At 40.0% G+C, this 13,063-nt stretch overlaps 1 protein-coding gene across 2 annotated transcripts in view; it reads right to left on the minus strand.

Annotated features, from left to right (window-relative positions):
* The window catches only part of heatr5a (HEAT repeat containing 5a), a 133,405-nt gene that overhangs the window by 108,814 nt on the left and 11,528 nt on the right, over nt 1-13,063 (minus strand). For both annotated transcript variants that reach the window (XM_072267284.1, XM_072267278.1), the window contains exons 2-5: nt 12,479-12,690; nt 8,401-8,612; nt 2,322-2,430; nt 1,909-2,058 (exon numbers count right to left, since the gene is read on the minus strand). In XM_072267284.1, the coding sequence (XP_072123385.1) occupies nt 1,909-2,058; nt 2,322-2,430; nt 8,401-8,612; nt 12,479-12,604 (597 nt within the window). In that variant the 5' untranslated portion in view covers nt 12,605-12,690. The remainder of the gene's footprint in view (nt 1-1,908; nt 2,059-2,321; nt 2,431-8,400; nt 8,613-12,478; nt 12,691-13,063) is intronic.

Raw genomic sequence — 13,063 nt, forward strand, 5'->3', positions numbered from 1 at the left:
AATCAGCAACTCAAGCAAAAATTTTCATGAAGAATAGGAACAAAGCAATAAAGAGACAGAATTCAATACAGATAAGTGTGAAGTAATGGATTTTGGAAAGTCAATCAAGCGTGGGACTTGTACAATGAATGGTAGGGCACTAAGGGGTAAAGAAAAATAGTCAAATACACCAGTTTGTGAGAAGCATGGATTGACAGTGGAAACCACAAAACTGCCAAATCAACAAAAAGCATCTAGCTCACTAAAATATCCACAGTATAACTGTGGAAATTTGCTAGCTTCATAATTGCATTGATCATGTTGGGCCGAGGATAAATGGAGAGACAAGACAAAACACAACTGTAAAGTGTCAGCTCTAGGCATTGCCTGACTCCAAACTCAGTTAGGTTGACTAATTTCAAAGTTCAAAGTAAATTTATTACCAAAGTACATATATGCCACCATATAAAACCCTGAGTTTCATTTTCTTGTAGACATACTCAGAAAATCCAGTAACTATAATGGAACTGCACCAACACGGCAGACAACCAGTGTGCAAAAGACAACAAAATGTGCAAATGCAGAAGAAAAAAAGGAAATAAGCAGATAAACAGACCGGCGAACAATAAATAACAAGAACAATTAGATGAAGGTTCCCTGAAATTGAGTCCATAGGTTGTGGGAACAGTTTAGTGATGAGAAAAGTGAGGTTGAGTGAAGCTATCCCCTTCGGTTCAAGAACCTGATGATTTAGCAGGAGTAACTGTTCCTGAACCTGGTGGTGAGTCCTGAGGCTCCTGTACCTTCTTGCTGATGGCAACAGTAAAAAGAGAGCATGTCCTGGGTGGTGGGGGTTTCTGACGATAGACGCTGTTTGCCTGCAATAATGCTCCCTGTATATCAGCTTAATGGTGGGGACAGCTTTACCCGTGTCGGACTGGGCTGTATCCACTACTTTTTGTAGGATTTTCCATTTAAGGGCATTGGTGTTTCCATACCAGGCTCTGATGCAGCCAGTCAATATACTCTCCACCATACATCATGCCCAGCCTTTTCCAACTTCTGAGGAAGTAGAGGCACTTCCGTGCTTTCTTCATAATTGAACTTAAGTGCTGGGCCCAGAACAGGTCCTCTGAAATGATAACACCAAAGAATTTCAGGCAAAGTCAGGGCAAGAGGAGGAGAGGCAGATTCGAGGCCTGTCCACTTAAAGTGAGAGCAAGGTTTGATCGATCTAAGTGCCAGGCTGATTTGGAAAGGTTGAGTACAGGCTGGAGCATTGCAACTGCGTCCAGGCTCAGGGTGGATCGATGCGACAGGGCTTGGGTCCTACTGCAAGGAATGACCCAATGTTTGGATAATTTAAATGTTGGACCAGATTGATTGGAAAGGTATGATGTCAGGACAAGAGGCGAGGGTTGGGCCAGTTGTGCATGTTACTCTGCAACATTTACTCAGCTCTATGCTGAACTGTGGCTAGGCTGTGGTCTGCTCCAGCTGCTCTGGGCTCCACGTTTATGGACTCACTTTTGTTCTAAATGCTATTTGCTTACTTATATTGTTTGCATGATTTGTTTTTTTCCCTCTTTGTACATTGGGTGTTTGACAATTTTTTTTTAAAGTGGGTTATTTTGGGTTTCTTTGTTCTGTAGCTGCAAGGAGATGAACCTCAAGGCTGTTTTATGTATACATACTTTGATAATAAATGTACTCTGAATTTCCTCAGGCTTCCCTTACTGGTTAATTCCTGGATTTCATGCATCTTGGATAAAAAACAGAAATATACAACCAACTTTTTAAAATAGAGAAATAGATCGTGTGAAGAAATCTCTTGAACAAACCTCCACAGTTTTAACCAACTGTGCAGAGCTCTTCATTTAAATGCATACCGTACGTCTGAAAGTGAATGAGCTCAAAACGTATGCATACCTTTGCTGCAGCACAACGGACAGCCATTGATCGATCTGTCAAACATGAGCGAGCAGCTTTATAGATATCTCTGTGACATGGCACAGCAGCAACTCCTTGTCCCAGCAGCACCTTCTGTAAACTCAGCATAATCTCATAGCGCCCTTGAGACTAGATCACAAATCATGCCAGAGCCAGATGTTAAAGATCATACAGTGTCAAAGCTAACAAAAACAGTAAGCTTCCTCAACTTAATGGAGACTCAGCATTCTTGGAAGTCTGAGCAAATTAGTCAATATTAGAAAGTCAAAATTATACATCAAGGATTGTCAATTCATCAAAAGAAGTAAAATTTCCCAAATGCAAAATTATATTGACTGTGAACATGACTCTATTGGCTGTTTTATCAGAGATTTTGACATGAAGTATCCTACCTCAGCACTTTTCATAGCTTTCAACAAGTTTCCCACAGTGTTTGTGTGTGTATTCCCTAGCATTCGTCCCAGCTGTTCATACAGAGCTCCCAAGCAAGCAACTGCAGCTCTGCAAAACAAGACCAACAATTGAAATAAATGCATCAACTGAAACAGAAATACTATATTAAAACTTACAGTATTTGAGAGAAAATTGCTAGTCGTCACATCTGGTGAAAATTAATCTTTCAACAAATAATATTTCTACAAAATAGGAAGATTCAAAAGGTAAATTACTTGGACAATCTGAATCAGCAAAACACCTTAGGAGAAGGGAAAGTCGATGAGTAACTGACATCATTAGATGCAATGCCACAATAGATGATTGAATATTATGCAGAAGCTCAAGTACCGCAGGCATGTGATTAATGGTGCACCACCAGTTTCAGTGCTGGGACTTCTGCTGTTCAGCATTTATACATGTAAAGGATTTGGATGAGAATGTACAAAGTATGGTTAGTGAGTTTGCTGATATAATAAATTTAGCATTGTTGATAATGAAGCTTTTCAAAAATTACAGGAGGATCTTCATCAGCAATTTAAATGGACTGAGGAATGTGAGATAACATTCAATTCAATTAATTGTAAGGTGTTGCATTTTGGAAGGTCAAACCACGATTTTCACTGTGAATAGTCAGGCCCTGTGGAATGTTGTAGAACAGAGGGACCTTGAAATATAAGAAGATAGTATCCTTGACCACACAATCTACTTCATCTGTGACCTTGCACCTTATTGTCTACTTGTACGACAATCTCTCTACTTCAGCACTTAATTTTGTACTCCGTTATTGTTTTACCTTGTACTACCTCAATACACTGTTGTATGGAGCTACAGATCCCTTCAGTACAAGTCAAGTTTTTCACTGTTCCTTGGTACATGAGACAATAATAAAACAATTTACCAATTTAGAGCACAAGAAGTGGCATCACAGGTAGACAATGTAATGAAAAAGGCATTTAGCTTGCTGCCCTTTATCAGCCAGGGCAATGACTATAGGAGCTGGAACATTATGTTGCAGTTATACAAGATGTTGGTGAGGCTGTACCTGGAGAATTGTGTGCAGTTTTGGTTACCCTGTTGTAGGAAAGATATCATGAAATGGGAGTGAGCGCAAGGAAGCTCAACAAGAATGCTGCTAGGACTCGAGGGCCTGAGTTATAGATGTTTGGCTAGCAAAGACTGTATTCCGTAACTTTTAATTCTGTATTGTTATTCCTTTTGATTTGTAATACTTTGATAGATAGATACATATACTTTATTGATCCCAAAAAGGAAATTACAGTGTCACAATTGCATGCACAGACATACAGATATTAGAAGTAAGAATAAAAAATGTTACCTTAGAAGTAAGATGTACAAGAATTACAAGTCCACACTGATAACATGGCAGTGCAAGAATTATCGTAATATTATACAGTAATAGTGCACATTCACACGGGTCCAGATAGGAAGTGATGATAGTATTGCACAGGGTGTCTGTGATAGCAGGGTGTGGTGGACAGAGCTTAAACAGAGCTCTGGTAAACAGAGATTAATAAAAGTCTAACAGGACGCAGGTCATCACTTCCCAGGCTATTGATTCATTATAGAGCCTAACAGCTGAGAGTCAGGATGACTTCATACAGTGCTCTTTGGAGCAGCACAGTTGCCTTAGCCTATTACTGAAAGTGCTCCTCTGTTCAGCCAAGGTGGCATACAGAGGGTGAGAAACATTGTCCAGAACTGTCAGGATTTTCCGAACAGTCCTTTGTTCGACCACAGCTTCCAATATGACCAGTTTGACTTCTATAACAGAGCCAGCTTTTCTAATTAGTTTGTTGAGGAGGTAGGCATCACCTGTGTTGATGCCATTGCCCCAGCACACCGCCACACAGAAGATCGTACTGGCGACAACAGACTGGTAGAATATATGAAGGAGAGGCCTGCATACTACAAAGGACCTCGGTGTCTTCAGGAAGCAGAGATAACTCTGGCCCTTCTTGTACACAGCCTCTGTGTCGGTGCTCTACTCAAGTCTGTCATCCAGGTGCACAGCCCAGGTACTTGCAGGTCCTCACCACATCTACATCTTCACCACCAATAGTAACAGGGAGCAGTACAGGCTTGGTGTTCCGAAAGTCCATCACCACCTCCTTTGTCTTACTGATGTTAAGCTGCAGATGATTCAGCTTGCACCATTTGACAAAGTCCTCCTCTAGGGCTCTGTATTCATCCTCCTATCCTCCTTTTATACATCCAACTATTACTGAGTCAGCAGCGAGTTGCTGCAGATGACATGACTCAGTGTTATATCTAAAGCCTGAGGTATACAGGTTAAACAGTAAGGGAGCCAATACAGTCCACTGTGGGGCTCCAGTGCTGCTTATAGCCATGCTTGACACACAGCTCTGAAGCCGCACAAACTGTGGTCTGCCAGTCAGGTAGTCCATTATCCAGGACACAACGTAAGTGCCATCCTCCATTGAACAGAGCTTTTCCCCCAGCAATGAGGGCTGTATGGTATTGAAAGCACATGATCCTCACAGTGTTGTCCTGCTTGTCCAAGTGGGAGTAGGCTCTGTTCAGCAGGTAGATGACAGCATCATCAACTCCAATGTGCTCCTGGTAGGCAAACTGCAGGGGATCAAGGGCTGATCTGACCAAGGGCCGGAGGTGAGCCAGGACCAGCCTCTCTAGGGTCTCCATGATGTGTGAGCTAGGGCCACTGGACGGTCGTCATTCAAGACTTTTGGTCAGCCCTTCTTGAGTACTGGGACCACACATGATGTTTTCCACACAACTGGGGTCCTTTTCAGGCTAAGACTCAGATTGAAAATGCACTGGAGAACTCCACACAACTGCTCAGCACACTTCTAATGTATTAATGTGATAAAAATCTGCAGATGCTGGAAATCCAAGCAACACACTCAAAATGCTGGAGACATCCAGTAGGCTGGACAGCATCTAGGAAAAGAGTACAGTTGACGTTTCAGGCCGAAACCTTCGGCAGGACAGTTGAATGTACTCTTTTCCATAGATGCTGCCTGGCCTGCTAAGTTCCTCCAGCATTTTGTCTGTGTTGATGAAATAATCAGTATGGATAGCATACAAATCAAAGTTATTCACTATACCTCTGTACACATGATGATAATAAATTAATTTCCTTTATTCCTTAGAGTGCAGGAGATCGATGGTGACATTCTAGAGGCAAAAATAAGGTGAATGCATGCAGTCTTCTGCCCAAGAGTACGGAAGTCCAAACCTAGGGCACAGGTTTACGGTGAAAGGAGAAGGATTTCAAAGGGATCCAAGGTGTAATTTCTTCACATGGAGAATGATGCCAACATGGAACAAACTGACTGAACAAATAGTCGAGTCAAGTACAATAACAACATTTAAATAATACTTGGAGAGGTACATAGAAAAGCAAGTTTAGAGGGATATAGGCAAAACACAGGATGTGACTGGAGCAGATGAGCTCCTTGGTGAGTGTGGACAACTTGGGCTGAAGGCCTTTTTCTATGACTACTCGATGAAATTATTCAATTGACCTACCAAATGGAACTGTGCATGAAAATGTCTGATACAAAGCCATAACATAGGGTCTGAAATACAGATACTAGCAAGAACTATTTTTTCATATTCAGCATATATGCAGAGTACCCCTATTTCAATAAATGAGTAATAAGCTAGAAATCTACCCTCTTTCTCGGCTATGTTTTACTTAAGTTTCACTTTGATTATGCATTACACAAAAATACTGCTGTCTTGCACTGTTTAGTTTTAAATACCAAAGTCTTCACTGCAGAATCAGATTTATCACTGACAATATACATGAAATTTGTTGTTTTGCAGCAGTACAGTGCAAAGACAAAATTACTATATATAATTTTTAAAAAGTGCAAAAATAGTAAGGTAGTGTTTATGGATTGATCAGAAATCTGATGGCAGAGGTACGTCCATGATGGAGTTTATAACCCTCCACAACTTCTTGAGATCCTGTGTACTAGAGGCTCTATACCGGGCTATGATGCAACTAGTGAGGATGCTTTCCACTGAACATCTATAGAAATTTGCAAAGATCTTTGGTGACATCCCAAATCTCCACATGTACATAATGAAATACAGGCACGTGTGCCTTCTTTGTGATTCCACTTGTTCTTTCCTATCAAGTTTAGTCAGTGATACTTTCCTGCCTTGGAGGAAAGTAGCACTGACCAAACTTCCCCACCCAACGCCTCACTGTTCCAACTCTTCCTTACTACTTTCTCCTAACAACCTCAACATCATAAATGAAACTGAAAGTTCTGGAAAAATTCAGCATGTCAGCCAGCCATACAGAATTTAAAAACAGATTTACCGTTTCAACTTCTCCATCTTGCATCCAAACTGATGAGTGAATATTGACCTGCAATGTTGACTCTGTTGGTATTTGTGCAAACATTGTCCAAACAACTTCATATTTTCAGTGATTTATATATTATTTTAGATTTTCAGGATCTGCAGTACATTTCATCATCTCCTATTATAATTTTCAAGTGAGCCTCCCTCTGAATGGCAAGTAGACTTTTTTTAATTAAATCTTTTAGAAATTTATAAAAACTCATGAGGAGTTTTGATAAGGTGGATGGTTACCATCTTTTCCCAATACAGGGCTGTCTAAAATGAGAGGCACAGGTTTAAAGTGAGAGGAGAAGATTTTAAGGAGACCTGAGGGACAGGTTTTTCCAACAGAGGGAATTAGCTGCCAGAGGAAGCTGGAGAGGTGGATACATTACTAACATTCAAAAGAGATTTGGACAAGTTCATGGATAGGACTGGTTTACAGGGATATGGACCAAATGCAGGAAATCAGGACAAGCTCAGGTATGTGCAATGTTTGGAATGGACAATTTTGGCCAAAGCACCAATTTCTGTGCTATGTAACTCAATCAAAAGACAGCAAGCATGACTATAGTCCTTAATGGCTGAGAAAATGGGAAATTATACGGGCAATACTCCAAGCCATTCACAGAAAATCTACAAATACTTCCTTTACAAATTCATGCAAAACTTACAATACGCAAATATTTAAAATGTTTCATTTCCTTTTCAGCCAGTCAGATATCTAACTGGAGTTTTTGGCCTCACCTCTGAGGTGGTACGTCAGATGTCAATTTAATATATGTAAACCATAAGAAAAATTTAAATTCAAGAGAGAAGTATATGCATCTCACATGTGCTGGGAATGGTTACCTACCACTTATCAATAGCATGCAGCTCAGAATGCTTCTGTTCAGATCCAAACATTGATGAATTCAGGCCTGAGGTCAAAAACTTCGCTGTGCAATACACGTCATCTCCATAACCACTGAAGTCCACTTTCTAGTTTTCACAATGGCCAATGATGGTTACTTTCAGGCCACCTTAATGGCCAAGTGGCTACCTCTTATGGATCACTAAGTTTGCTACTGGAAATGTGCTTTACTTAGAATTGGGAGGTTTGCATTAGCCAAGGGTGCATGGTACAGTAAACTTTGTCAATCCACCATTTTGGAACTTTGATGGTGTAAGATGGCAAAGATTGCAACCACCAGTATCTTGTGAGCCAAAACACTTAACCATCAGGATGGCTGAAAATTGCAACAGTAGAACAAGGTTTTACCGTACTGGGTAAAGTCGAGCTGACAGATGGAACAGACCAGGAAACTTAGAAAGAATCTACTTTTGTGGATACACACACCTGCTTTGCAATCAAAATGTAGGGAGTTTACTTGTAACCAAGACTTCCCACCATCACAAAAGCATATGTTTACACCAGAGAGAACGTCTGAGCAAAGGATCTCTTCTCGTATGCATTAAAACATCTGGATAAAGGATGTGAAATTTCAGGGGAAAATATATCGAAAACAGTCTCAGGTTCAGTATCCTGTCACCAGAATATAGTACATTCACCAATTCACTTAATTAGTGGTTTTTCCATTTCAGTCATTGCTATTTAAATTGTGTTATTACAATGTTACTCACAACTGTGAAATCACCATAATCTTCATGCTATCTACACAAAAAAAAATTACTTACAGTCTGGTCGGCAAGTAGCTTGGCGAGTCATCCTTACTCCTGATTATCTCGTTGCATTTGTCAATAGTTTGGTACACAGAAAAGGTATCACCAATACTATATAACAAGGCCAGGTTCTTTGCAATCAGTTTGCGGGCAGGTGGTCCCGGCGAGCTCGCCAACAAGGCTGTCAGTTGTTCCACCAACGTCTTTTGCTTCTCTTTGATATCAGCCTGAAAAGAAAGGGTTCTTGGGAAAAAACTGCTACATGAAAACCACCATTTATATTTTCCCTCAACAGGCCTCTTAAAATTTTAGCATGTTACTCCAAATTAATTTCTTTGAATGCAACATTGTTGCACAACCAAGCCAAACTGCAGTTCTGCATTTACAAAAGAATCGGCAAATAGCGATGACCATCTAACGACGGAGCCAGAATCCAATGAGAATCCAGAGTTTTCAGTGCCCCCAAAGTATCTAGAATATTATTTCCCAACTATATGATTAGAGACTCAAATATAATTCTGTTTCTTTTTGCAAATCACAACAGCTCCAATGTGCTCAAATTCTGACCTTAGACCATCTCAATTAACTGTTCGATTCTTAGAAAGATAATGCACTTCTTCAACTGCAACACCATCAGAAACACTGTGGTGCCTTGGTGCGTGGGAGTAAACGAAAATAGCAACTATTCATGAACAGCCAACTGAAGCCAAAAGCTTCAACTACAGGCATTTATCCAAAGAAAGCACATTGCCTTCCACAAAACAGACAAGTTCTGTAATAATCCAGAAGCCTGGAAGATCATCTTGAAGTATGTCACTACAGAATTTGAAATCAGTTAATAAACTCCTCAATAAAGTGAGGACCCCCTTATGTCAACCATAAAGCTACTAGATCATCATCAATTCTCATTTGATTCACTGATCTTTGGTCTGACAGGAAACCTGCTGATCTTGCGGATGCTGGTTAGTCTGTCCTTCCAGACTCTCTGCAATGATATTTCCATTTAATTGTGCTCCACTGACTGAACAACCCATCAAGGATGAAGAATAAATACTAATATGCCCAATACTGCCAGCATCACATGAAAGAGTGTAGAAAACTTCTAGAAGATCTATGCCAATCCTTTAAACACTTTCTGATTAAAAACACTCCTATGAGAGATTGAATTAAAATGTCATAAAAGTGGAAAGGTATTCAAAACATCATATGTGAACTGTTGTTTCTTATGTTGAGAAAAGGAAGCTCTGTGAAATCACTGATGGTACAGCACATAATTTCATTACCTTTTCATTTCAGCTTCAATTTAAATCATATATTGAAATGGTAGGAAAACGTAATTGAATACAACATTTCTAAAGCCCTTCACATCTCCACTTCAGCATTTTACTACCATTTTGAATACATTCTTTAGAATTCTCATAGGAACTAGCACTGCATGGAATCAAACTTCCACCAATGTTGAAAGGCTCACTGGCTTGTCAATCCCCGACGTGTCCATGCAATCATTCTTAAATAACGGACCAACATCAATCATCTCCTAGTACATTACCTGCAGCTAATGAAGAAACAGAAATCTCTGCCAGGGCCCCAGTAATCTCCTTTTCTTCCCACAATGTATTAGAATACCTCTGGTAAGACCCAGGGATCAATTTACTTTGATTTACTTCAAGACAACATTTGTCAAGTTGATATGCTTCAAGATATCACAGTTCTCTTTCCTGAACTCACCACCTTACATGTTCTTTTTCTTAATGATTACCACACTGATCTTTAAAGATAAAGTGCGATCCTAAGTTAGAATTCACCAGGAAGAAGGGTAGCGAAGCTGTAATGTTATGGGAGGGATGTGATGATATTCCAGAGCATACGTACATTACTGTGCCCAAGACTTACACAATAATATATGTTGGTTGAAATAGGAAGGTAGTTGGGAAACAGAGCTAAGAGTACTTTGTGTTAGCTCAGTAGTATTAAGTATTATTTGGTACTGTGCAAATGTCTTAGGCAGCCTAGACATATACAGTATATGTGCCTAAGGCTTTTGTATAGTACTGTAAATCAGGAATGTGCTAGTGGCATTGGAGCACATTGCAGTGAATAACTTCCCAGGTCCAGACAGGAAACATCCTAGAATGCCAAGGGAAGTGAGGAAGGAGATTGATGTGGCTCTGACGGAGATTATTATACCTTCACTAATGAGGTCCCAGAAGCTGAGAGGTTGTGTCTTTGTTCAAAAAGGGCAGTCACGATACGTGAGCCTTAAGTCAGTTACTGTTGATGAAAATTCTCATGGATGGGATTTATGTTCACTTGCAAAGACAAAGACTGATTAGAGGTCTGCATGATTTTGTGCAGATCATCTCTCACAAATCTAACTGGATATTTTGAAAAGATAAACAAGAAAATTAATGACTGCAGGCCCACAGCCTTTGTCTATATGGATGTTGACAAGGCACAAGGGATCTGAGGTGTGTTAAAGAACTGGATCCAAAATTGGCTGGGTGAAAGGAGGCAAATGGCTGTGGTGGATGGGTGCTTCTCAAAGTGGTAATCTGTAACAAGTGGTGTACTACAGGGATCAATGCTGGAAACTTTGTTCTTTGTAATGTAGGAGTAAGTTTGCACACAACACAGTAATTGATAAGGATTGTAGGTAACAGCAAAAAAGTACGATTGTTTAGGAAGTTAAATTCTGGAAGGATATACAATAACAGAAGGATATACAAATAGACCTTCGGGCACTCATTGGGTCCAAGTCCACAGCTCTCTGAAAGTGAAGCATAGGTGGATGGGGTAGTGAAAAAAGCATTTGGTATGTTGGGCTTTATAGGCAAATGCAATGAATACCCAAGTTGAGACAATATGTTGCAGTTGCACAAAGGAATCTGAGAAGTGATCTTGGAAAGGTTTATAGGGCATATATAGGGTAGATAGTCACAGTCTTTTCCCAAATAGAAGATATTGGTTTAAGGTGAGAGAGGAAATACTTAAAGGAAATCTGAGTGATAAGATTTTCGTACAGAGCTGACTGATGTATAGAACAAACTGCCAGATGAGGTGGTACAATCAAGGTGTTGAAACAGCACCTTTGCGCCACAAAAGGCAGGGTTTCCCAGGGGCCACCTGTTTTAATGCCATGTCCCATTCCTATTCTAGCATGTCAGTCCATGGCCTCCTCTACTATCATGATGAGCTGTACTCAAGTTGGAGGAGCAGCAACATCTCAAGTTCCATCTGGTAGCTTCCAACCTGATGGCATAAACATCAATCACTCTAACTTCTGGTAATTCCACTCCGCCCCTCCTCCTTTCTTTTATTCCCCATTCTGGCTCCCTTCTTACCTATTTTCTTCTCCTCACTTGCCTATCGCCTCCCTCTGGTGTCCTACCTCCTTCCCTTTCTCCCACGATCCAATCTCCTCTCTGAACAGATTCTTTCTTTTTCAGCCCATTACCTTTTCCACCTATCACCTCATCTAGCTTTCCTTATCACTTTCCAGCTTGCACACCTCCCCCCCCACCCCCCCCAAGACCATCTTCTTATTTTGGCTTCCTTCCAGTCCTGATGAAGGCGTTGGTCCAAAACATTGACAGTTCATTCCTCTCCATAAATGCTGCCTAACCTGCTGAGTTCCTCCAGCATGTTGTGCTTGTTCATCTGGATTTCCAGCAACTGCAGAATCTCTTGTATTGTTGAAAAAAGCATTTTGACAGATACGGGGACAGGAGAGATTTGATAGGCACATTGCTGGGCTTAAACTATTTTAACACAGACCTTTCTAGACTCACTCACTGTTTAATAACCCCATTTTCCTCAAGACACCTTACTTGCACCCATCCAGAATTCCTAGTGCAATAATCAACATTCTACTCTTAACTAACTTCTATAAAAACTGATTACAGCAAAATCTTAACACCCTTCAGATTAGAGGTTGCAAATTAGTTCCTATGTCTTGGAATATTCTCAATGATCTCAAAGTTTTTAGATAACCAAAATTTTCTCTTTCCATAAAACACTTTTACCAAGATATTCAGAAAATGGCATTACACAAACAAGGACGTGTTTACAACTTTAAGAATATTTCATGGTTTACCTTATTGGCAGCCACCAGAAGGTTCTGTAAAAATTGAAGCCATTCAAAAATGAACTCTGGTTTCTTTGATTCACTGAGTTTACTATAGAACTCCTCATTTAATAGCAAGCCATGTGCTTGCTCCATACTTCTGCCCAACTATTCTTCAAGTGCTCACTGGAACTTTATAAAATGCAGAAGGAGAATCGAAAACATCAGCATTCTTTCAATTGCTGCAACACAAACACAAGAAAACAATTCATTAATCGTCTGGGACTACCATATTTTCTGGTTCAACAGTAAATCAATAAGAAGACACTTCGACAGATAAAGTTAGTTAATTAATCTTGAAATGGAAAGTAACAAAAGCATGCAACAACAAAGTTATATTGAATAAGGACTAAATCTCTGAGATTGAACAAAGCTTGAATGAGTTTGTTGTATAGGAGAATCAAATTCAGATTTTAGCAATTTCCCCAATGTTCAAATGGGAGGAACATTTTTGTACTAGTTTTTCATATAACACCATTTCTCAAGGCCAAAATTGAATTACAGTGCTATTTTAAAAACAAATAGTAAAAGCTAGTCATTAACATAGAAACAAGC

This window comes from Mobula birostris, chromosome 1, assembly GCF_030028105.1.
Source record: "Mobula birostris isolate sMobBir1 chromosome 1, sMobBir1.hap1, whole genome shotgun sequence".
NCBI lineage: Eukaryota > Metazoa > Chordata > Chondrichthyes > Myliobatiformes > Myliobatidae > Mobula > Mobula birostris.